The 26,397-nt window shown below is 45.4% G+C and overlaps 2 protein-coding genes across 3 annotated transcripts in view; one reads left to right on the forward strand and one right to left on the reverse strand.

The window, feature by feature from the left end:
- The window catches only part of LOC127585709 (probable ATP-dependent RNA helicase DDX17), a 28,348-nt gene extending 23,263 nt beyond the window's left edge, over nt 1–5,085 (forward strand). For both annotated transcript variants that reach the window (XM_052043414.1, XM_052043415.1), the window contains exon 13: nt 1,275–5,085. In XM_052043414.1, the coding sequence (XP_051899374.1) occupies nt 1,275–1,909 (635 nt within the window). In that variant the 3' untranslated portion in view covers nt 1,910–5,085. The remainder of the gene's footprint in view (nt 1–1,274) is intronic.
- A 451-nt stretch (nt 5,086–5,536) lies between these two features.
- LOC127585715 (ER lumen protein-retaining receptor 3-like) lies at nt 5,537–19,758 on the reverse strand. The gene is made up of 5 exons (XM_052043429.1): nt 19,517–19,758; nt 18,896–18,996; nt 14,372–14,530; nt 7,246–7,498; nt 5,537–6,616 (listed from the first exon to the last, which is right to left on the reverse strand). The coding sequence occupies exons 1-5, from the start codon at nt 19,605–19,607 to the stop codon at nt 6,576–6,578; spliced, it is 645 nt and encodes a 214-aa protein (XP_051899389.1). The 5' UTR covers nt 19,608–19,758; the 3' UTR covers nt 5,537–6,575.
- Nucleotides 19,759–26,397: the final 6,639 nt, after the last annotated feature.

Genomic DNA, 26,397 nt, shown 5'->3' on the forward strand with positions numbered 1-26,397 from the left:
CTTGAACACCGAGGATTTGAAAGAGAAACAGAAAATGGAAATATTCTGCAGCTCAAGGCAGCATCTGTGGAGAAAGAAACAAAGCTAACTTCTGGTGAAAGGTGTATATAAAATTATGACTGGTGTAGATATGGTAGATAGTGTCTTTTTCCCAGGGTGGAAATTTAAAATACTGGAGGGTGTGGGTTTTAAGCTGAGAGAGCGAAAGAGATGTACAGGGCAAGTTTTTTTTTACATGGTGGTAACTGCTTAGAATGCACTGCCAGGGGAGGTGGTGGAAGCAGATATGATGGAGGCATTTAAAAAGCATTTAGACACATGAATGCACAGAATAGTGTGATATGAGTGAGCTGCAGGCAGGTAGAATTAGTTTAGTTTGGCATCATTGTTGACACAGGTATAGTGGGTCACTTCTGCCAGTGGAGGGCAGCCCCCACAGTCGGCACCACAGTACCGGCAGAATGGGATGGGGGGCAACAGCCGCAGCCACTGTTATCTCAAACATATCAACAGAGCAACTCCTTGTTGGGTTATTATATGTCCCAGGGGAACTACCAGAACACACCCCTACCTCCACCACCTCCCCCTTTGCAGGGAACAACCCGAAAATAATTTTGCTTTTCTAAAATTTACATTTTGTTCCCCTGTTTATAAAGATATAGGCATCAATTCCATTTTCTACTGAACAGTTCCTGTGCTGTAATTCCTGGGAATGTGTACGTTTTCAGTTACTGGGACCGTGTTTGCTACCTCAAATCCTTTGATAACTTTCTAATTTCACGGATGCAGTTTCCAGCATTTGTTTGGGATAATGTAATAATTTGGCTTTGTTAGTTTTCCATTAACAGGGTTTAAAGCTTGTTTTCAACCTATGTTTATTACATAGTTATCTTAAAAATTGTGCATCCCCTGAAGGTAAAGGGACAGACTTCTAAAGTACTATGGAATGGATGGACAGGAGATGCTTTCAATTTCGTGCAAAAGCAGAACCTGAGCTTTCTTGCTGATTAGAGAGAAATCATCAGTCTACTGGCACTGGACTGGCTGAGCTTCTGTAAATTACAATGTACTGAGGCAGGGAAGCCAGTCAATTTGTGTGTCTGAATGACCTTAAGCACCTGGGTGGAGAGGAGTTTTGTAGTAAGCTTGGAGTGTGTGTGCACCATCAGCTCTGTTTAAAGCAGCAAATACAGTTAAGATTCGGGGTGATTTTATGTGATGCTTTGTACAATTTCATTCTAAGTACTATATTGAACTTACTTTTCCCTCTTTAGGAGGCCGTTCGCGTTATCGGCCCACTGGATCCAATCCTAACACCATGTACAGAGATGATCGAGACAGAGGCCGCAGCCGGGCTTTTAGAGACCTCGATGGGGACCGCAGAGATAGGGGAGATGGTGGGAGCAGGTTTGGGGGGCAGAGAGATTCCCGTGATGCTGCAGGTCCATTAAGTAAGCAGAGTTTCCGATCTCCTCAGGCTAACAGTTATGGGAGTACCATATATGGGCAACAGTCAATCCAGTACCCAAACTTCACACAAAGTGGGCTTTATGGGACTACTAACCAAACTGTATATGGAGTTGCCTCTCAGACTGCATTTGGAAAATCGAGTACTTTCCAAACTCCAAGCCCAGGAGGTGCTTACGGAGCCTCTGGGTATGGTGCTGCTGCTCAAGCTGTGGCTTATACCTCGAGTAATTACAGTGCTACAACTTCTGCCAGTGCAGGGCGGCCCCCACAGTCGGCACCACAGTACCGGCAGAATGGGATGGGGCAACAGCCGCAGCCACTGTTGTCTCAAACATATCAACAAAGCAACTCCTTGTTGGGTTATATGTCCCAGGGGAACTACCAGTACACACCCCCACCTCCACCACCTCCCCCTTCGCAGGGAACAACCCGAAAATAATTTTGCTTTTCTAAAATTTACATTTTGTTCCCGTTTATAAAGGTCTAGGCATCAATTCCATTTTCTACTGAACAGTAAAACTTTAAAAAGGATAAGTAAATTATACAGTTGCATCCACCTTGACTTTGTTACTACAGTAGTGTGCTGGACAGCAAACCTTGTGACACTGATCCACCTATCAAAAGTTTACTCAAGTCCACCATAAATCTGACTGATGTGTGGTCTGCACAAGTGTGTTAATACTTGCAAATCATGGCACAGAGCTGAACTGCTGATCACTCCGTGAATTGGTGGCAGATCATTGGATGATTGCTTGACCCTTTGAACCTAGTGAGTAAGCAAGCTCCATGGTGCTCTGGGTTCAACCACTCTCCAGAATATTTTTAAACCATTTTATCTTTTAAAAAGGTAGGTTTTGTGTCTCTGTTGATATAGTGTAATTCTATCAGGATGTTGATGATTCCTGTAATTCAGATATAATCTGAAGCCGGAGGTTCAGACTTGGCCCTTGTTCTCATTGTGACAACAGAAATTTCAAATGAAAATAAGATGATTGTTTTAGTGTGACAAGAGAAAAAGTTGTCATATTTTCAGTTTTTGCATAATCCATCAAAAATTCCACAGTGCCACTTTCATTTTGGGTCTCTTGCAGTGGAAATTCTTAATTGTGTTTAAACTCTATAATAGCTACTCTTGTCACCTGTAAGGGGGAGGGGGGGGGAAGGTGGGGAGCTAAAGTTCACAGAAAATCCTTTGGGTTCTATATTTTGTAATTTTTACTAAGCATAGGCATTTAGACTAATAACACCTTGGCTGTAAAACTGTTAAAACATGCTGGGAAACGAAAGCTAGAAACGATTAATTGGATGTTGACCTTGAGGTTAGGGCTCCTAGTTTGGATCAGTTGAGATGAGAAATGATGGTGCAGAATCTGGCCCCATAGTATTTTTATGAGTACAATACAATTGGCAAAAATTAAACAGTAGCAGCCTGTGGAGAGCTGGAAATGGCAACTCAGTAAAACTAGTCTAAAGGTGACAGTTAACTTACTCCACCCAAACACCAGTCCCCATCCTACCCAATGCCTGCCTGACGTCTAAATGAAGTCAGAGATACTTGGATTATTTCCGGTATAAAGACAGAAGGTTGGCTAGCAACTGGGGAGGGAAGGAGGTAACATTTTTAGGTTGATCTGTTATTTCTAGTTTCCTTTATGAAGTGAGCTTGTATGTAATATCCCATGGTGGAAGCAGTGAGGTCTGACTCAGGTTCTATTATATTCTAAATTTAATTTCCAATTGCTTTAAATTATTGACAACCTAAAATACTGGAATTGTTACTCAACAAGCTTCCCATGATCCCCAGCTTGTTACTCTTGCTGCCACTACCCAAGAAAAGTTTTGCTTTAGAGCAATCCTTCATCAGGTACTAAGGCCAACTAATAGGTGACAAGAAGTTGCAGAATTGGGATCAATCTGATACTTCAGACCACCATTTTTTGAGTACTTTTTCCATATTTAGTAGTAGTGGCTTGTTCCTGTTGCATTGATGTTCAAGTTAATTTGACTATTTTCTCTCTTGTATAATTGGCCAGTTTTTAGTTATATTGCTAGCCATTCATGCTACTGAGATTTTTTTCCAAATGTTTGAATGCTGGATGTTTCGTTAAAGGTAGGTGTTTCTTAAATGAGCTCATTTAAAGTCCATTCACTTGTTTTGAGGCATTATAATAGAGAAGATATTGTGGCTGATTTTAATTTTTAAATGATCGTTTGAAAGTTCTAATAGAAGTAGGATTAAGATTGTATGGTAAAGCTTCAGAACTACTTTCCTAGAGTTCTTCATAGGTCCAAATTCACTATCATTAATTAGCAAGTTGTAATAAAATGATGCAAGCAGTTGAAATTTGACCTGAAAAACTGAAATTGTTTGTTACTCTGGCCTGTAATGTTCTGTAGCCACACTGCAAAATTAATAACTTTTACTGTGTCTTGTGTGCACATTATTCTTTCAATTAATAGCATCATTCCTGTAAAAGACTTGAATGCTGCCTTTTGATTTCTGTGAAGCTGGTTTTCATGTCTGTAAATGTGTTGATACAAGTGTTAGAATATTTACCAATGTGGCTGTCAGATGGGTGAGAACTTCCGTTCCTGAAATGTGCCTTTTGCCTATTGGTGGCATTAGCAGATTACCATAAATGGAGGTGATTTGGCTTTGCAAAATTTAGTCTGCAGCATCAATCTTTTTACTTGCACTCAAAAGGTAGCTCCCTGTAGACATTTCTGTTTTGGAGCAAGAGGTGGAGGGTCAGTGAAGATAATTTACAAGTCGTTTTATTTTGAAGTTAGTATGGCCAGCCAGTGTGCGAAAGAAATGGAGTAGTCATGATGTCAGTACCATTTTGAAGGTGTTGTGGAGCAGCTGGGCCCATGAATAGATTGTCAGCACTGCTACCAGTTAATTGTCTGTCAAAGCAAATAGCAGGTCGCAGTGAGTTATGTGATCTTATGTTTCCATCCCCTGAACCCCTCAATGCTGCTACAAGCAGAAACCTTTTCATAACACCAGCATCTTTTGAGTTCTGGTTGCTGCAAATAATTTTGCACATTCTGGATGTTACTGTGTGCAACTTGGTTGAACCCCATGGAATTTCTCGTGAGTTAGATTCTGCTATAGCCAAGGGTCCCATGTTTGATGGTAATTTTATCAGTTGTTGAATGTTTATAAATTGATAACCTTCTGCTCAGTAGAAAATAAACAGCCAAGGGATTGAACCAGTAGGTTCTAGGAGTAACTATTGGCCATCATAGTGATAACACTTCTGTACACTTTTTTAAAAAAAACTTGTTCTGATGAGGATCCCCGCCCCCAAACAAATTGCAGGATTTAACAGTGCCACAAATGACTTTGATGTTACTGACAATTTGCTCTGAGCTATTGAAACTAATCTAACATTAGTTTAAAATTTCTCTGGGATTTGATAATGCCCAACCTATGACTGCTCTTAAACTCTAGGAATCCTGCAGCTGGTGAAGCATCTCAGTGATTTAGGGAAGCAGTGGTTCACCTTGTGAAGTTGTACCCAGTGTCAGTCTTATTAATGTGCTATTTTGATACTGTACTGGTTTTCTTGTATTTTGCAATTCCAGTAATAAAGAGATTTACCAAAGGAATGTCTGTTTTTTCTTGTAATGCCTTGGTTCCCATCTAGACTGTTGTTAACACAAGCTAGGCTGGAAACTAGCTAAATGCATTAAAATACTAACAACATTCTTCAGAACGCAAAGTAATTGGTCCATTGAATTGCAAATATCAATTTACCCAGAAAGGCTTGGTCTAAAAAGTGGAGGGAACAACTTCCTCCCTGTTATGATGCTCCCACATTCACCACCCCTATCCTATCTCATTCCCCTCCCCCCTCTAAATCCCTCTCACTCTAGTTGGTTCCCCCTCTCCTTTTAATGTCCCTCCATATTTTCCTCATTATCTTTCATGTCACCAGTCCTTCCCTTTTGCTTCTCTGCTACCTCTGTCCACTTGGAACTTTGCAGAGGAATGGGAAGTGAGAGCCTTTCTACAGCGTAACCTTGATAGCATCAGGAAAGAAGAAACTTGCTGCAAACATTTCGGGCAGATACAGTGATGGTTATATTAGTGCTTTTACAAAAGTTATAATAGAAATACAAAGTATTAAGCATTTGATGGACAAGGCAAAGAGATGTCTGACTTCTGCTCTGATCACAGTTGGCTGTACTTGAACCATGTAAACTTCATGTAGTAGACCTGACTCCAGCCACAGCTGCATTCATCACAGACCAGGCAACACCCACATTGAGGGTTATCCTGCCCTGTACTCCAGGAATAACGTCTGCTGCCTTCATGGTGAGTGTTGTTAATGAATATTTTAAATTAAAGCATAATTGGTAAAAGTGATCTAGGCAAATTGTTCCCTGGGTTATGATTAGAGTGAGCATTCTGGCCCTAAATAAGGGAGGGAAGTGTAATCTGGAATAAATTGGGCTATTCAAAACAGGACCACACAGTTAAATAGTCCATTAAATGTCACATACACCAGAGAGCTGAAATGTTCCTGCTATTGTACCTGTGGTGGTTCTGTGTAAATTATCTTAATTTCTCCCAAGTGTAATTCAGCTTTTTAAAATGCTCATTTTCCCTTCTGGCTTTCTTTTTGTGCCAAGTTGGGGTATAGGAGTGTGCTGCTCTATGGATAAGTATAACTTCAAGAAAAATGGTCACTTTTTAAAAAATATAAACACCCTGTGTTCAGACTGGACTTTTGCTGCATAATGGTCAGCAAGAGATATCATGGGTCACATAATCAGAAGGGACCTTTGACTATTAAAAGTAAAAAGATCTTTAATTGTTAGGTGGGAATAGAGCTTTGGGCTCAAAAAGCAATCAAATAGGTCAGGAGATAGTTGAGGGGCTTTGGTAGAGAGAATTGGCCATTTTGCAGATTAAGCTTGCAGGTTGACAGCTGTGCTAATTACATGGTTGAAGATGAATGCCATTATGAGCACCCACATACTCCTGTTGCCATCTCTGCTTATGATATTTAAATTCCATTTCATTAAAAACCATTTCCAGCTTTCACTTGTACTTGTTGTACATGCGCACTCTGGTGTGGTGCCTAGTGCTGGTTTCAGACGGGTAAGGGGAGGCCCAAGTTCTTTCCTTTCAGCACTGAAAAATACAATAAAAAATCATGAGGAGCAAGAAATGAAGACCCAATTCAAGATACACCACAGTAAGAGGGAACAGATCGCCCCAGACTAAACACTCAGGTGAAGAGATGAGGAGAAATTTGCACCCACCCAAATGTTCACACGTCATTTGGTTGTTAATCTAAATCCTCTGCCCAAGCCATTTATAAATGTGATTTTAATGGGATATCTGCTGCTAAAACATGGCTTTATGCTATTTCTCTTCATTGTGTGCTTCTCGTAGCTTTTCTTAGAAGCGATTAAATCTTTACTCACCAAGATTTTACTGCACTAATTTCCTCACAAAGTGGGGTGTGCAGTGCAAAGTGCTGCAATTTGAAAGGATACAAAACTGAGTTGGAAAAGCTGGTTAGCTTTTGAATACCACAGCTGTCCCTTTAGTAAAAGCACAGTGCCTGTTCTGTCATATTTTGGTAAGTATTTTACATTTTTTCTGATGTTTTATTTTTCCTCAGACATTTCTCACAGTCTTAAATCATGCCTCACTCATTGGAAATGGCAGTACTGCCCATCCTTGCACTAAACTTGACATTTACAGAATTCACGTGGTCACCTCTAGGGAGAATATCTAGAGGGGTAGGTACCCACCTTTAGTGATGTAGAGGTAGAAGAAGTCACAGTAAAAGATGGTTTGGACAACACCAGACACCACTGCAATCTGATCAAAGAACCCTTCTGTCTGGTAACGCCAGATCCAGTTGGCAAGATATAGAGCCCGGTACACTCCCAGAAAAAACAAGTAGTGAGTGGTGATAGTCTCTGCTTCACCAGTTTTGGTGATCATGAAGAGCTGTGGCAGTATGGCAACTGATTCCAGGTAAATGGAGAATGTCCAACAAATCTGAAAAATAAACAGGCAAGATCTGACTAAAGGTGAGAAATACAGCATGCAAAATTTAATTCAGAGAAACACAAAAAACCTACAGCACAATTCAGGCCCTTCAGCCCACAAAGCTGTGCTGAACATGTCCCTACCTTAGAGACCCACAACCCTCTATTTTTCTCAGCTCCATGTAGCTATCTAAAAGTCTCTTAAAAGACCCTATCGTATCGGCCTCCACCACCGTTGCCGGTAGCCCATTCCACGCACTCACCACTGAGTAAAAAAACTTAACCTGACATCTCCCCTATACCTGCTCCCCAGCACCTTAAACCTATGTCCTCTTGTGGCAATCATTTCAGCCCTAGGAAAAAGCCTCTATCTACCCAATAAATGCCTCTCATCATCTTATACACCTCTATCAGGTCCCCCCCCTCATCCTCCGTCACTCCAAGGAGAAAAGGCCGAGTTCCCTCAACCTGCTTTCATAAGGCATGCTCCACATCCCAGGCAGCATCCTTGTAAATCTCCTCTGTACCCTTTCTATGGCTTCCATCCTTCCTGTAGTGAGGTGACCAGAACTGAGCACAGTACTCCGACCAGGGTGTGACCAGAGTCCTATATAGCTGCAGCATTACCTCTTGGCTCCTAAATTGAATTCCATGGTTGATGAAGGACAACACACCATATGCCTTCTTACCACAGAGTCAACCTGTACAGCTGCTTTGAGCATCCTATGGACTCAGACCCCAAGATCCCTCTGATCCTGCACACTGCCTAGAGTCCTACCATTAATACTATACCATCATATTTGACCTACCAAAATCAACCACTGCACACTTATCTGGGTTGAACTCCATTTGCCACTTCTCAGCCCAGCTTTGCATCCTATCTTATGTCCTGCTGTAGCCTCTGACAGCCCTCCAAACTATCCACAACACCTCCAACCTTTGTGTTATCTGCAAACTTACCCATCCCTCCACTTCCTCATCCAGGTCCTTTATATAAAAAAAATCAAAGAGTAAGGGTCCCAGAACAGATCCCTGAGGTACACCACTGGTCACTGACCTCCATGCAGAATATGACCCTTCAACAACCACTCTTTGCCTTCTGTGGGTCAGCCAGTTCTGGATCCACAATACAATGTCCCCTTGGATCCCATGCCTCCTTACTTTCTCAATAAGTCTCGCATGGGGTACCTTATCAAATGCAATGCTGAAATCCATATACACTACATCTACTGCTCTCCCTCCATCGATGTGTTTAGTCACATCCTCAAAAAATTCAATCAGGCTCGTAAGGCAGGACCTGCCCTTGACAAAGCTATGCTGACTATTCCTAATCATATTATACCTCTCCAAAAGTTCATAAATCCTGCCTCTCAGGATCTTCTCCATCAGCTTACCAACCACTGATGTAAGACTCACTGGTCTATAATTTCCCAGGCCATCTCTGCTCCCTTTCTTGAATAAGGGAACAACACCCACAGCCCTCCAATCCTCTGGAACCTCCCCCGTCTCCATTGATGATGCAAAGATCATCATCAGAGGCTCAGCAATCTCCTCCCCCACCTCCCACAGCAGCCTGGGGTACATCTCATCTGGTCCCGGCGATTCATCCAACTTGATGCTTTCCAAAAGCTCCAGCACCTCCTCTTTCTTAATATCTACATGCTCAAGCTTTTTAGTCTGCTGCAAGTCATCACTACAATCATCCAGATCCTTTTCCATAGTGAATACTGAAGTAAAGTATTCATTTAGTACCTCTGCTATTTCCTCCGGATCCACACACACTTTCCCACTGATAGGTCCTATTATTTCACGTCTTATCCTCTTACTCTTCACATACTTGTAGAATGCCTTGGGGTTTTCCTTAATCCTGCCCACCAAGGCCTTCTCATGACCCCTTCTGGCTCTCCTAATTTTTTTCTTAAGCTCTTTCCTGTTAGCCTTATACTCTTCCAGATCTCTAACATTACCTAGCTCTCTGAACATTTTGTACGCTTTTCTTTTCCTTTTGACTAGATTTATTATAGCCTTTGTACACCACGGTTATTGTATCCTATCATAACTTCCCTGTCTCATTGGAACATGTCTATGCAGAACTCCACACAAATATCCCCTGAATATTTGCCACAATTTGAAAAACTCTGCTAGAGTATGAGGGTCACAGTTGAAAGTGCTAGGCTGACAGAACCAATGCAGGGAGGATTAACAACTGAAGCCAAATCAATGGAGAATTCAGAGGGAAGTTGTGAAACTGGAGGAATTTGGGGAGCAAGGGCTGGAAGGGATCTGAAGATTTTTGAAGCAGTTGGAGACCAAATTGATAAACCATAGTTCTCGCACTGCCAGGAATTGAAGCTTAACTGGTGGATGCTGTTCTGAGGAAACCAAGATAAGCATGAATATTGTGCTCTCAATTCTGTGAGAGATCATGGATTAACAATGGTGAGTGTACATGGATGGGGTAAATGGAGTGAAAATTAAAAAACTGCAGATGCTGGAAATCTAAAATGTTGATTCTGTTTCTCTTCCCACAATGGTGGCCTGACCAGCTGAGTATTTGGGGTAAATGGAAGTTGTGTGGTGAAATCAGAAGGAATGCAGAATTCAGAACTCTAGAGCAGAGAGGGTGCCAGTTCGATCAGAATGGACAAAGTAATGGGTGATGGTAACTTAGTGCAGAGTAGATCAGAGGCAGAGGCAGAGTTTAGAGAGGGAAGATGATGATGGACTGGCCAGGAAACATTGGAGTCATTAAGTCTGGGGAAATGTAACATAAAAGCATCAGTAAAGGTTCCTTCAGTTGAGCCAAAATATGCTAGTGGATGATGTTATGCAAGTGGTCTTGGCAGTGAAAAGAACAGAAGCCCAGCATGGAATAAAAAGGATGAAATGGTGTTCTAGCTAGTTTGGCAATTGCAAGATGTTGTTGGGAGCTGTGGACTGGATCTTGAGGCTACACTGGGGCTTAAGATGAAATTTGGGATTCCCAATGTTTAGCTGAAGGAAAAGCCACTTTACCAAAGGTTAGAGGATAGGCAAGTCACTGAGCTTCTTGCACTGTCTGCAATCACTCACAAAGGTTCCACATGAGTCCACAGCCATCCTTCCACTGAAACCATGATCACAAACCTTTATCGCTTCCAATTGTCTCCACCAACCCAGCTAAATTTTGATTAATTACTCATAACATTGGTGCTTGTGCTTGGTCAGCTAGTGTTTATGGAGCAGAACCCCAGGCACGAGGAATGGCAATAGAACAAGTCAGATTTCATAAAGAATTGTGTAGTAACAGTGGGCCAGTGGTAAACTAGACCAGCATGCAGACATAGAAAGTATATAATCCAGACTATTATTAATTCCAGAGCAATCACAACAGATGCAAACATTACTGGCCTCAGGCACCAATCATTCAAAAGGCACTGTTTAGGAACAATAGCAGTGATTGTTATTGAACCAGATGTCCAAATGCATGTTCAACTCTCAGTATGGCAGCTGTGGAATTTAACAGATTAGTTAACTGAATTTAGGTAATTACAAAGCTGGTCTCAGTAATGGTGATCATGAAACTATGAGACTGTTGTAAAAACCCATCTGGATCACCCAGGGAAGAAAACCCACTGCCAAAATCCAGTTATATGCAACTACAACTGCCCTCTGGTCCAGCAGGCCAGTTCTGGCAAAACATGAAACCAGTAGATCAATCAAGGCACCAAATTCAGACACAGTAAAATTTCACTTTCAGCCCAGTCTACCTCAGAGACTGGTCTCTAAATCAGGAGAGCTGTTCCTCAGTCTAGTCAAGCAACAGCACGACATTGTCACATTCACAGAATCAGACCTGATAGATAATGTGCCGGATTTCATTCATCACAATCCCCTGGGACATCCTGTCTCACTAACAGGTCAGCAGCACCGTGGTGTACAAGCAGGAGGAAGTCATCCTGGGAGTCCTCAACATTAACTGAAGATCCCATGAAGTCCAATGGACAAGGAAACCTGATTAGCACCCACTATCGTCCTTGAACCCCATGTTAAACACTTGGAAGAAGCAACCAAAGTGTGTACTCCACGTGGGGAACTTCGGTGCGCATCACAAAGAGTGGCTTGGTAGCACCACCACTGATCTGGCTGGCAGAGTCCTGCAGGTCAATGATGCCATGACTGGGTCTGCGGCAGGAAGTGAGGGAACCAACTCACCACTCTACCTGTGGCACATGCATCTGCCTCTGATGGTGCTGTGAGGAGTGACCACAGTCCTTTGGAGAGAGTTCTGTCTTCCCAACGAGGATCCCCTCCATCATTTTGTGCGGCATTACAATTGTGCTAAATAGGATGGACTCAGAACAGGTCTCACAGCTCAAAACGGGCTGTGTATAATCAGCAGCAGAAAATTGTCGAGGACTGCCTACAGCAGACACCTCAAGGCACTGGAGACAGACCACCAAAGTTGTCATCATAAAGTCCCCCAAATTCACTGGAAAGATAATTGAACTGATGTCAGATCCTCTCCCTGTCCACATTCTCGGCTCCACCGGAGCCTTGGATTTACATCACCTCCATGGCCAACTCCTGAAACGGGTGCTCTATTCCTGCCACTGAAAAAGATTACCCCAGGGGCATTTTTGGGTGGTATTGAGTCCGTGCATCAGAAGCACACTGAAACACTGCATAAGTGGTGGAAAATCCCCTCCACCTCACAAGCTCATCAACCTCCTGCCCCAACTGTGGAAGAGTCTGTGATTTCCACATTAGTCACCCACCGAATTAAAGTCGAACCATCCTTGATCCCAGGGGACTGGGGAAGCTGTTCTATTAGGATGGTCTTCACTTGTATCATCCTGGGACCAATGCCCTACTGAATTGAATAACCAGGGCAGTGTATAACTGAACAATGGGTGAGGTAGGGTCCTGGGGAGGGTAAATTGCAAGTTAGAGGGAAAGAACAATGTGATGCAGGTTGAAGACCAGTGTGTCAGAAAAGGACGGGGCATACAAATGTAAGAACATCACTTTGAGCAGGAAATAGGTACAAAGGAAAAACTGAAGGCTCTTTATCTGAATGCATGCAACATTTGTAATAAAGCAGATGCATTAATGACCGAAATAAACAGGTACAATCTAATCACTATTTACTGAGACATGGTTGCAAAGTGACCAAGGCTGGGAATTGAATATTCCAGACTATTCTTAGAATACAGGTGAAATGGGGAAAGAAACGAGGTGGCCCTGACTTCAAAGAATGAGAAAATCAGTTATAGAGGGTTGGTTTTAGGCTGGATGCAGCTAAGAAACAACAAGGGGCAAAAAAAAATATTGGTGGGAGTTGTGTAGATAGACCCCAAACAGGAGGGGTAATGCAGGGTACAGTATAAATGAGGAAATCAGAGGTGCCTGTAACAAGGATAGTACAGTAATCATTGGGGGGTGGGTTTAATCTAAATGTAGGCCAGGCAAACCAAACCAGCAGCAATAGTGCAGAGGGTGAATTCACTGGGTGTGTAAGAAATAGTTTTCTAGATTAGCAAATTGCAAAGCCAAAGGAACCAGTTATTGCAGATTGTGAAATAGATGATCTGGTCATCAAGGAGCTTTCAGGGAAGGGTGACGAAAATATGACAGAGTTTTATATCAAGTTTGGAAATGATTAGTTCAATTCAAAACCAGGGTTTTAAAACTAAATAAATTAGACTACAAAGGCACGAGGCAAACGATGGCCATGGTAAAATTGGAAAACTATATTAGATGGTGCGATGGTTAACTAGCAGTGGCTAACTTTTAAAGAATCAATGCATAATATATCCTCAAAAACCACAGCAGAAAGAATGGCGTAGTTATGGCTAGCAAGAAAAGTCAAAAAAAGACTAACAATGCAGCAAACAAAAGCAGCAAGCCTGAGGGGTTGGAATATTTTGGATTTAAGCAAAGAAGCATAAAGCATCGCTAAGGGAGAGGAGAATACAAGAGCAGGATCATAATTAACGCCTGCTGTGTTTATTTGGGATTGAAACTCAAAATAGACAAGGGCAAACCTGCAGGTGTGGTGCATTTGGAGTTTCAGAAGGCCTTTGATAAGATGCAGCACATCATTAAACAAAATTAGAACAAAGGGTACTCAGGTAGGATGAGGACTGACTCAGGGGCAGTAGGGATGAATGGGTCATTTTCAGGTGGGACTCTGTGACAGTGGGTGCCGCAGAGAACGAAGCTGGGATCACAATCTGTACCAATGATTTGGATAAAGGGGGCCAAATGTATGAGATTTTAAACTAGGATATGATTATGATATTAAGCTAGGTGACTGTGTGGGTGTGACAGGGATAGTAGACAGGTTAAACAAATGGGCACATGAAATATAATGTGGAAAAATATGAAATTATCTATTTTATATACACAGGGTTCAGGTATAAAGGGTAGGGTGTCCTGGAATCAGATGTTACATTATTACTGTAATATCTCACCCTTAAACAAAGCTATTTCAGCACAGGTGAAAGAAGTCTTTTTTTTGGCATTCACTAAAAACCCAAGTCAGGGCTTCTGCAGAAATTCAATGACTGGGCTGTGGTAATCATAAGGCAGTAGGGGAAATATCACTTCTACACCACTCCCACTGCCCCTCCCAAACCCATGACCTCTGCCGCCAAGGAAGGATAAGGGGAGAATGGGAACACCCCCAACCTACAGGTTCCCCTCCAAGTCAGACGCCATCCTGACCAGGCCCTTCATTGCCACTGGGTCTAAATCCTGGGGCTCCCCAACAGCACAGCGGGAGCACCTTCACCAGAAGGACTGCAGTAGTTCAAGGCAGCTCAACCCCACCTTCTCAAGGGGCAGTTGTCGGAGGACAATAACTGTTGGCCGTGCTGACAAAAGGAACAGCAGCCCTCACCTCCAGTGCAGCGTAGTCATGGTTCACGAGAAAGGAGAGACCAGCGACAGGGACCAGGATAAACTCCACCCGGAATGTGTCATTTTCTCGGTCAAAGGTTGAACTGTACTTTATGTAGATCAGGTAGATGGTTATGTAGGCACTGAGCAGGAATATGATCTAGAAAACAAACAGGTTGAAACAAGATAAGATTATTTATTAGTCACATGTACATCGAAACACACAGTGAAATATGTCTTTTTGCGTTACTGAGAAAGTTCTGGGGCAGCCCGCAAGTGTCACCATGCTCATCCAGTTCTGGATATTGGAAAAACAGGTTGAGGAATTGGAAGCAGAAGCTTGTGATAGTGGTTGTCAGACCAGGTGGGTTTGGGGATGATGTAAGTGAGAGGCTGTGGCTGGGCACTGAGCTCAGAACCTCAGAGGATTCCTGAGGTAACTCTGTGGGAGTTGTTGGAGGTGGGAATGGTTGGCGAGTACTGTGGCTCAATGTGAGCAGAGGTCATTACCATGGTCACCACCACACAATCCTCATCTCTGACTTTGATAGAGGCCATTTCTGAGCTGTGCTGGGTGGCTTCCTGACTGGAGGCTTTCAGACATTGTGGGAAAGAGCAGGAATTTGGGAAGCTGTGTGTTCAGAGAGGAAGGGAAGGTTCTTACGATCACAGCAACAAACACTCACCCTGCCCATGCTTACAGTGCCTCCTGACTTACTCCAAGATTGTGAACATTTTTATTAAATGTACCTTTGATTTTGCTTTAAGGGAAATACTCCCACACTTGCCCCTGTAATCCCCTTGTCCAGAAGGGCATTCAACAGATCTCCTGTGCCCAATTCCAGACCTGTGACATGGTGTCCCAGATGGAACAGAATTCTCCCTTTGAGTTTGGAAGGATTTAGCATAATTTTCTGTACCTTATTCCACCATTAATAAAGTCGAGAACAGTACATTTTTTTTAAAATTTAAAACACCCTTCTCAATTCCAAACACCAATACAAAAGCCTATCCTTTCCATCAAACAGTTTGGTTTATGACTTATTCCCTCCCCTTCCTAATCACTGGGAATTTCTCTGGATTGTCCATCCTGTTCGTCTCTCTCTCCAGTCCCACAGCCTGTCCCTTCCCCTGGGTGCTCACCACCTTTTTAAGCTCTGTGTCATCTACAGACTTTCCCAGCTCCACGTTATTCACAGCGATTCTAACCAGCGGTGTCCGACAGCAGAACATTGCGTCAGTCTCTGCTCCCTCACCCTCGACCGTCCTACATTAGGTCAGCGAAAGGAGCAGAAGACCATTTGCCACCTTAAGCCTGCTCTGCCAGTCATGAAGACTGTGACCAACCCCCAGTACCCCACTGCCTTGTAGCCCAAAACTGACAAAGGGTCTTCAACCTGGAATGTTAACTCTGTTTCTCTCTCCACAGGTGCTGCCTGACCCACGGAGAGTTTCCAGCCCAAATATTTACTTCACTTGCGTTATATATTCCAGCCTCGACACAGCCAGATTCACAACCCTGAAGTCCGCAACACTACCTCCTCTTGGAGGACATTAAATCACAGCCCAGTTGTCCTGCAGACACCCCCACAATCTAAACAGAAAATGCTGGAAACACTCAGCAGGTTGGGCAGCATGTGGAGAGAGACACACAGAGTTAACCTTGCAGATATTCGGGCAGATAATTAAGTCAACACACTGTCTGCCTTCCTAATCGCTTGCAATTCAACTTTCAGTGACTTGTTACAAGGACAACTAGGTCCCTTTGAATTACCAATCTCTCATACCTAAAAAAGTACAGCTGTTTGTTCTCCAAACTGGATAACTTCAGATTCAACCTGGAATGTTAACTCTGTTTCTCTCTCCACAGGTGCTGCCTGACCCACGGAGAGTTTCCAGCCCAAATATTTACTTCACTGTCTCTTGCCCATTCAGCTCATCTTACATCCCTTTGAAATATCTTCAAATCTAACTCCCTCGTCAAATCACATCTGGTGTAGTATCAATAGCAGACTTGGCTGAGAGGACCACATATCACAATTCCAAACAGTTTTACATAGATCATGAATAGTTAGGGCCCAAGCACCAGTCCTTGCAGAACCCTGCTAGTCAAAATTTGTCCATCTGGGAAAGACCTGTTTACTAACGATATTTTCTGTTGAACAACCTATTCTCAATCCACGCTAGTATATCCCACGCCAATTCCAGACGCTCTGAGCTCATTGAGCAACCTCTCCTGTGCGGGCCCCATCCAAAACCTTGTAAAAATCCAAATACACCACATCCACTGATTCTCCCTCCATCTATTCTCCTGGCCACCTGTTCAAAGAATTCCAGAATTGTTAATAAATATTCCTTTCGTAAAACCATGCTGACCGCTCAATCCTACTATTCTTCATTATGTTCTGCTGTTACATACTTAGAGTCCAGCCTTTACCCTACCACTGCTTAAGAGTTCAGTAGTTGCCAGTTCTCTCTCTCCTACTTGTAAATAGTGAGGTCACATTTGCTACCGCCCAGTCCACAGGGACAATTTGAGAATCTATTGAAGATGATAATGAGAGCATCCACCATCTCTATACCACTTCTTTCAAAACTCTGATGTAGATCATTGGGTACTTGGAAGTTGCCCACTTTTAGCTTCAACAGCTCATTGCATTTTTCTTGTAAACTAATTTCCTTCAGTTTCTCATTTTCTGGTACTTCTGACTGGTTTTGTCTTCTTCTGCAAAGTAGTATCTGTTTAATTCCTTTTTCATTTCCTCTCTCTGCATTATAAATTGTTCCTTCTATGAGCTCCTCATTTGCCCTTCATTAGTCTTTTAAAAAAAAAGCACATAAGCACATTTTATGTTACCTGGGTGTTCTCTTGCCCAAGCCTATAACAAAGTCTTCCCCTGCCCTACTCAAGATCACACAGGCTAGGATCATTGGGGATCAAGACAGATTGGTAGATTAGTAGATTTTTGTTAGGCAAAGAAAGTATAAGTGAACAGAGTTGAGGTGAGGAGCATCCTTGGTCTAATTCAATAGCAAAGCAAACTGTCGGGGCCGAACAGTCCAGCCCTGTTATACAGGTTGGTCCAGAAACAGAGCTCAGACACAAGTACGCAGAAAACTCAACAGTGGAATGAAACACATCAACTCTGGACCAAGCCAGCCCACTTCCCCCCAGGCCCAGCAGAATCAAGTTCCTCCTGGGAAGAAGCTAGAAGAACACTGGGGGAAAGTCATAACATACACTAGCTTTGTTTTGGAGTGTGGCCTTGGAGAGGGATAGGAGCAGACGATATGGGAAAGTATTTAATTGGGGGAAGGGGAATTATGATGCTATTAGGCAGGAACTTGGGAGCGTAAATTGGGAACAAATGTTCTTGGGGAAGTGCACAGCAGAAATGTGGAGGTTGTTTAGGGAGTACTTGCATGGGGTTCTGGATAGGTTTATCCCATGGAGGCAGGGTAAGGATGGTAGAGTGAAGGAACCGTGGTTGACAAGAGACGTAGAATATCTTGTCAAGAGGAAGAAAGAAGCTTACCTGAGGTTTAGAAAGCATGGATCAGACAGGGCTCTGGAGAGTTACAAGGTAGCCAGGAAGAAGCTTAAGAATGGATGCAGGAGAGCTAGAAGGGGGCATGAGAAGTCCTTGGCGAATAGGATTAAGGAAAACTCCAAGGTGTTCTACACGTATGTGAAGAATAGGAGGATGACTAGAGTGAGGGTAGGACCGATCAGGGATAAAAGAGGAAACGTGCCTGGAGTCGGAAGAGGTAGGAGAGGTCCTTAATGAACATTTTGCTTCAGTATTCACCAGAGTGAGAGACCTGGACTCATTACACAGAGGATAGAAGGAGAGAAAGAAGATGAGGGTGACTTGATAGAGGTGTACAAGATGATAAGAGGCATAGATTGAGTGGACAGTCAGAGACTTTTTCCCAGGGCGACAACGGCTAACACAAGGGGGTATAATTTTAAGGTGATTGGAGGAAGGTATAAAGGGGATGTCAGAGATAAGTTTTTTTTACACAGAGTGGTGGGTGCGTGGAACGCACTGCCAGCAGAGGTGGTGGGGGCAGATACATTAGGGACATTTAAGAGGCTCATGAATGATAGAGAAATGGAGGACTATGTGGGAGGGAAGGGTTAGATAGATCTTAGAGCAGGATAAAATATCAGCACAACATTGTGGGCCGAAGGGCCTGTACTGTGCTGTAATGTTCTGTTCTGCGATCAAAAGTTTGGTGGATAGGTGTTCATGAGAGAAAGGACAAGTGACAGAGGACGTGAGGAGAGAACGTGTGGGCGAGGGGGCTTCCTGCCATCTCCTCCCCAAGATTCCATGGCATCCATTGCAGGGACACAAGTTGTCAGCTGATCCACACCCTGGTCTACTCTGCTGGTGAATGTGGACTGTACCACACCGTGGTTTTGATGTGTGAAGGACACACTGCACTCAGTGTTTTCAACAACTGGTCACCTCTGTGGGTTCTGTAGCAGTTTCTTGGTGACCCTTCCCACCCTCCTCACCTTCATGGTGGTGTTGTAGACAGAGATAAATGAGGTGAATAAATCCAAGTATCGGGTCGTAAACACCAGCGCAAAGAGAACCTGACTCTTCCCGGAGATACCTGTGGGCAAAGGAATCATCAGCGGCGAGACCCGCCAAATACCCAGTCCCAACCCACACCTCCCCATCCCCAGTCCCACCACAGCTCACTCCCCCTTCCCGTTACTCCAACCCTTCCCTCCACACCCCACCATACGTGGGACACTCGCCTTTCCATCACTACCCCGTCCCGCTCTCCCCCCCGTCTCTACCCCAATCACTCCCAGTCCTTCCATTCCTCAACGCCCTCCCTCCCACTGTCACCACCCCAACTAACCCTATACCTCCACCCCTTACTCAGTCCCCCTCACTCTCCCACTTATTCCTTCACACTCCCTACTTCCACCCTCCCTCAACCCTCCATTGCCCCTCCCACTCCCCACCCCCTCCCTTGTCCCTCTCACCCACTCCACTCTCCCTCCCTCCTCCCCACACCACTCTCCCCCACTCTCCTTCCCTCCCTCCCTCCCTCCCTCCCACTCCACTCTCCCTCTCTCCCTCCTTCCCTACCACCCAGCCCTCCCTCCATCCACCACCCTCACCAGCACAGGACTTGGTGCTCCACATCTTCACCAGCAGGATGAGAATGGCGAGGAGATGGGAGAGGTCTCCCGCCAGCCTGAACACGTTCATCGCTCCCGACTCACTCCGACCAACTTGTCCGGACCCGGAGCGAACTCGCGGCTGCGGCGCCTCTCCCTCTCGGTGACGTGGCCGAAGCTCCAGCGCGGCGCTTAAAGGCGGGCCCTGCCCGCCGACACAAAATATCTTAAAGGCACGAGGAACAGCCAATAGAAGGCAAAATAGCAGCAAATATAAACGGGTGGGGGGGGGGGGGACGAGGGGATAAGGGGGTGGGGGGGGGGACGAGGGGATAAGGGGGTGGGGGGGGGGACGAGGGGATAAGGGGGTGGGGGGGGGACGAGGGGATAAGGGGGTGGGGGGGGACGAGGGGATAAGGGGGTGGGGGGGGACGAGGGGATAAGGGGGTGGGGAGGGGATAAGGGGGTGGGGGGACAAGGCGATCGGGGGGGATGGGGGGGACAAGGGGGGGATAAGGGGATGGGGGGGACAAGGGGGGGATAAGGGGGTGGGGGGGATGGGGGGGATAAGGGGGTGGGGGGATGGGGGGGATAAGGGGGTGGGGGGGATGGGGGGATAAGGGGGTGGGGGGGGATGGGGGGATAAGGGGGTGGGGGGGGATGGGGGATAAGGGGGTGGGGGGATAAGGGGGTGGGGGGGATGGGGGATAAGGGGGTGGGGGGGATGGGGGGATAAGGGGGTGGGGGGGGATGGGGGGATAAGGGGGTGGGGGGGATGGGGGGATAAGGGGGTGGGGGGGATAAGGGGGTGGGGGGGGATGGGGGGATAAGGGGGTGGGGAGGGAGAGGGGGGATGGGGGTGGGGGTACAGGGGGCATAAGGGGGTGGGGGGAGGGGGGGATAAGGGGGTGGGGGGACAGGAGGAGGGGAGTGGGATATCAGAATGGATGGCAGGGAGAGGGAGGATGAAGGGGTGACAGGTGGGGGAAGTGTGTGAAGGATTGAGTGGAGAATGGGGGGTGGAGAAAGTGCAGGGGAGGCGTGTGGGAAGGATTGAGCAGTGGAGGGTAGGAGGCATGGGAGGGTGGAGGGATGGTGGATTGAGGATCTCTGTGCTAAACACACCCAATGACTTGGCCTCCACAGCCCCCTGTGGCAACGAATTCCACAGATTCACCGCCCTCTGGCTGAAGAAATTCCTCCTCATCTCAGTTGTAAAGGGACGTCCCTTTATTCTGAGGCTGTGCCCTCGGATCCTGGACTCTACCACTGATGGAAACATCGTCTCCACGTCCACTCTCTCCAGGCCTTTCAGTATCCAGTAGATTTCAATGAGATTCCCCCCTCAACCTTCTGAACTCCATGGAGTACAGGCCCAGAGACATCAAACGCTCCTCAAATGTTAAGCCTTTCCTCCCTGGGATCATTCTTGTGAACCTCCTCTGGACCATCTCCAGGGCCAGCATATCCTTCCTTAGATGCGGGGACCAGAATTGCTCATAATGTTCCAGTTGTGGCCTTATAAAGCCTCACATCCCTGCTTTTATATTCTAGTCCTCTCGACATTAATGCTAACATTTAATTTGCCTTCTTTACTACCAACTCAACCTGCAAGTTAACCTGAGGTTCACCTGCACTAGGGCTCCCAAGTCCCTTTGCACCTCTGATTTCTGAACTTAGACCTTTATTCTTCCTACCAAAGTGCATAACCCCACACTTCCCCACGCTGTATTCCATCTACCACTTCTTTGCCCACTCTCCCAACCTGTCCAAGTCCTTCTGCAGGCTCCCTGCCTCCACAACACTACCTGTCGTGCTATTGTCTGCAAACTTGGCCACAATGCCGTCAGTTCATCAATGGTTCTGAGGTCAAAAGCTTCAAGTTCTCACTGCCTCAGTAAAGCAGCCAACATAATCAAAGACCCCCACCCACTCCAGACATTCTCTCTTCTCTCCCCTCCCATCGGGCAGAAGATGCAAAAGCCTGAAAGCACGTACCACCAGGCTCAAGGACAGCTTCTATCCCGCTGTTGTAAGACCATTGAACGGTCCCCTAGTACGATAAACTGGACTCTTGACCTCACAATCTACTTCGTTATGACCTTGCACCCTATTGTCTGCCTGCACTGCAATTTCTCTGTAACTGTAACACTTTATTCTGCATTCTGTTCTTGTTTTCCCTTGTACTACCTCGATGCTCTGTTGTAATGAAATGCTCTGTATGGACAGAATGCAAAACAAGGTTTTTCACTGTACATGTGACAATAATAAACTAATTTACCAATTATTTACGAAGTTCCTTCATCCAGATCATTAATGTATAAAGTGAAAAGTTGCAGTCCCAACACTAACCCCTGGGGAACACCACTAGACACTGGCAGCCATCCTGATAAGGACCCCTTTATCCCCACTCTCTGACTTCTGCCACTCAAGGAATCTTCTATCCATACTAGTACCTTACCTCGAACACCATGGGCTCTTACCTTTTTAGCAGCCTCGTGTGTGGCACCTTGTCACAGGCCTTCTGAAAATCCAAGTAAGCCACATCCACCAACTCCCCTTTGTCTAACCTGCTTGTTACCTCCTCGAAGAATTCTAACATTCATCAGGCAAGATCTCCCCCGAACGAAACCGTGCTGACTTCATCCCATTTTATCACGTACTACCAAGTACTCCGAAATTCCATCCTTAATAATGGCCTCTAAAATCTTACCGACCACCAAGGTCAGGCTTTAATTACCTGTCTTTTGCCTCCCTCCCTTCTTAAACAGCGGTGTCACATTTACAATTTTCCAGTCCTCTGGAACCACCCCACCCCTGACTCCAGTAATTCTTAAAAGATCACTATTAAATCCTCCACAATCTCTTCAGCTACTTCTTTCAGAACATTTAAGAAGCACTTGGATAGGTACATGGAGGGGCGGGGCTTAGAGGGATATTGGCGGAATGCAGGAAAATGGGTGGGCACCGTGGTCGGCATGGACTCGTTGGGCCTTGTTTGATTGCCTTGTTGGCTCTCCCTGACTGCATCAGCACACACTTCTCCAGAATAAATTCCATTTGGCCCCTCTGTGCCCACTGAACCAGAGGCCTGAGATCATTCTGCAAGCTCGAGATTTCCTCCTCGCTGGCTTCATCGAGAAACGTTCTAAACGTTGCAGCTACATTCCAGTTCACTTATGTGATGAAGTGCTTGGAGGCCAGTAGCAAACCCTGTGAAGCCCACTCCATCCACCTCCCTGCACACTACAACTCCCCTCCACCATTACCCTTCGCTTTCTGTCACTGAACCAACTACGGTGACCAGAGGCGCAGCCAGTAGAGCTGCTGCCTAACAGCTTCAGTGACCCGGGTTCAATCCCAACCTCTGCTGCTGTCTGTGTGGAGTTTGCACGTTCTCCCTGAGACCACGTGGGTTTCTGCCGGGTGCTCCGGTTTCCTCCCGCATCCCAAAGATGTGCAGGTTGGTAGGTTAATTGAACACTATAAATTGCCCCCAGTGTGTGGGTAAGTGGTAGAATCTGGGGGCAGCAGATGGGAATGTCAGGTGGGTAAAATGGGATTAGTGTAGGATTGGTGTAAATGGGTGGTTGATGGACGGCATGGACTCGATGGGCTGAAGGGCCTGCATCCATGGATTTTTATTTTCTTGGTCAAACACCTTGCTGAAATTCACTGATCCTTCTTATCTATATTAAATCCAATCTTCCAGGCAGCATCTCTCTGCCTCCTCCAGCCCCTCAAGGTGTTTGTTCCAGATTCCAGCAACCCTCTGGGTGAACGTGTTCTTCCCCAGATTGCCTCTAAACAGCCCTTCCTCCAAACATGCCCTCTATTTTTAGACACCTTTGCTGTGGGAAAAGTTTCCTACTAATATACCCTATGAATGCCCCTCAGAGTTTTGTACACTGCTAACAGGAATTGCCTCCTCCGCTCCAAGGAAAACAAACACAGCCTATCCAGTCTCTCCTCATAACTGAACACTCCATCCCACCCCAGGCAAAATCTAGTGAAGCTCCTCTGCACTATCTTCATTACAGTCACATCCTTCCTACAGTGTGGCGACCAGAACTGCACACAGTTCTCTGCTGTGGGGTAATCAAGTTTTTATAAAGTTGGACAGTAACCACCCCATCCCTTATATTCTATGTCCCTGCTAATGAATGCCAGCATCCCATAAGCTTCACTACCTTATCCACCTGTGCTGGCACCTTCAAGGATCCCTGGACCAGTACACCAAGGTTTTGCTGTCCCTCAGTACTCCCTAGGGTCCTACCATTCACCATGTACGTCCTTTGCTTACTTGCCCTCTCCAAGTGCATCACCTCTCCCTTATGTTCCACCTGCCATTACTCTGCCAATCTTACCAACTCGTGAACATCATCCTAAAGCCTCTGACTATCCTTGTCATTAACACCACCACCAGTTTTCTTGTCAACTGAAAATTTCTGATCATACTTATGTTCATATCCAAGTCATTAACGTATACGACAAACAGTGAGAGTCCCAGCACGGATCCCTGTGGTACACCACTGGTCACGGGCTTCCAATCACAAAAACATCTTCTAGTACCAAGCTAACTTTGGATCCAATTTGCCAACCTGCCATGGGGTCTAACCATTTGGGCCAGTCTCCTGTGTTGGACCTGTCAAAGATCTTACTGAAGTCCATGTAGGCTACATCAAGCACACTGCTTTCATCAATACGTTCAAAGAATTCAATCAAATTGATCAGACATGATCTCTCCCTAACAAAGCCGTGTATCTTTGATTAATTATGGCCTTTCCAAGTGCAGATTAAATCTGTTCCTCAGGAATTTTTTCCTACCATTGACATTAGACTCAAGGGCCCATAATTACCTGGTTTATCCCTGCTGCCCTTCTTGGATAAAGGCACCACAATCACTGTCCTCCAGTTGTATGGCACCTCACCTGTGACCAGCAGAAATATAAAAATCTCTGCCAGGGCTGCAGTGATCTCCTCCTTTGCCTCCCATAGCAGCCTGGGAAACATCTGATCAGGCCCTGGGGATTTATCCACCTTTAAACCCTCTGAGACAGCTAATAGCTCCTCCTTGTTAATGATAGCAAATTCTGGAATTTCACCATCCTCTTCATTCTCCAAGTACGATGCCCTTCTCCTTACTGACTACAGATGAAAAGTATTCATTTAACACCTCACTCATGTCCTCTGGCTCTCTGCACCAATTGCCCTTTTGGTCCCTAATGGGCCCCATTCTTTCCCTAATTACCCTCTTGTCCTTAGTATTTTATCAAATACTGTGTGTGTGTGTGTGTGTGTGTGTGTGTGTGTCCGTCCGTCCGTCCTCTTGGCTCAAGGACCTCCCCCATTTTCAATCCTGTCTACATGCCAGATGCTTCCTTCTGTTTCTTTATCTGGCACACAATATACTCTGACATCCAGGGTTACTTGGACTTACTGTCTGTACCTTTTACCCTATGGGAACATGTTAGCCCTGAACCCTCATTATTCCACTTTTGAATGATTCCTGCTTCTTCAATGCTACCTGCAAGTAGCTGCCCCCAGTCTACTTTTGCCAGGTCCTGTCTTATATATTGAAATCAGCCTTCTCCCAATTCAGGACCATAGTTTCCAGATTATCCTTGTCCTTTTCCGTAAACTTACAGAGTTATTTTCACTATCTCCAAAATGTTCTCCCACTGACATTTCAGCCAGTTGCCAGGCTACATTTCCCAGGATGGGCCACAGTACTGCTCCTTCTCTAATTGGACCATGGCTCAAAAAACTCTCCTGGATGCACTCTAAAAATCCCACCCTCTCTATGCCTTTCACACTAAAATGATCCCAGTTCATATTGGGGAAGTTGAAATCTCAGACTACTATACAGTCAAAGAGTTATGCAGCATTGAAACAGTCCATACCAACTATCAAGCACCCATTTACACTAATCCTACACCAACCCATTTTATTCTCCCCACGTTCAAACGAGCACCCTCCAGATTCTACCTCTCACCTACACACAAGTGGCAAGTTACAGCGGCCAATTAACCTACCAACCTGCATTTCTTTGGGATATGGGAGGAAATGGAGCATCCGGTGGAAACCCACACAGTTACAGGGAGAAGGTGCAAACTCCACAAAGACAGCACCAGAGGTCAGGAGTGAACCTGGGTCACTGGAGCTGTGAGGCAGCAGGCTCCAGCATCTACCTCACAGTGTCATTTTTAACCTATTCCTCTTACCTCTCTTTGCGGTTTGTCTATATATCTGCTTCTCTATCTTCTACTGGCTGTTAGAAGGCCTGTAGCATACCCCCAACAGTGATCACCCCCTTTTTGTCCCTCTGTACTCATTTGATAAGCCTTGTAGGACATCCTCTCACTACTGCAGTGATGGTCTCTTCGCAATGCCACCCCACCCCACCCCACTTTTACCTCCCTCATGTTATGCCTGAAGGTTCCCTACCCTGCAATGTTGAGTTACAGTCCTGTCCTCCTTTCAACCATGTATGATTACAGTATCATATTCCAATGTGCTGATCAGCGTTCTAAGTTCATCTGCCTTATGTTGCACTAAAATAGATGGAACTTAGTCTTGCATTCTTCCCAGATGCCTTATCATACCTATGTCTGCTCTGCCTGCTGGACTTAGTTTTCCTTCTCGATGTGGATGCATATCCCTCCCAATTGTGTCCCACTCCCCTGCCAAATTAGTTTAAACCTCTCCCAACAGCACCAGCAGACCTCCCCGCAAGCACATTGGACCCATCCCAGTTCAGATGCAACCCGTCCAGCTTGAACAGAACTCACCTTCCCCAGAAGCAGTCCCAGTGATCCAGAAATCTAAAGCCCTCCATCCCAACACCATCCCTTTAGCCACACACTCACCCGACCTATCCT

This window comes from Pristis pectinata, chromosome 33 (assembly GCF_009764475.1).
Source record: "Pristis pectinata isolate sPriPec2 chromosome 33, sPriPec2.1.pri, whole genome shotgun sequence".
Classification (NCBI taxonomy): Eukaryota; Metazoa; Chordata; class Chondrichthyes; order Rhinopristiformes; family Pristidae; genus Pristis; species Pristis pectinata.

Bases quoted from the DNA above. Each gene is read 5' to 3' on its own strand.
- LOC127585715 (XM_052043429.1), bottom strand. From the start codon at position 19,607: ATGAACGTGTTCAGGCTGGCGGGAGACCTCTCCCATCTCCTCGCCATT. The intron at 18,997-19,516 runs GTGAGGGTGGTG...CTTTGCCCACAG, and splicing joins GAGCACCAAGTCCTGTGCTG to GTATCTCCGGGAAGAGTCAG. The intron at 7,499-14,371 runs GTGAGGGCTGCT...TTTATTTTTCAG, and splicing joins ATGACTACGCTGCACTGGAG to ATTTGTTGGACATTCTCCAT.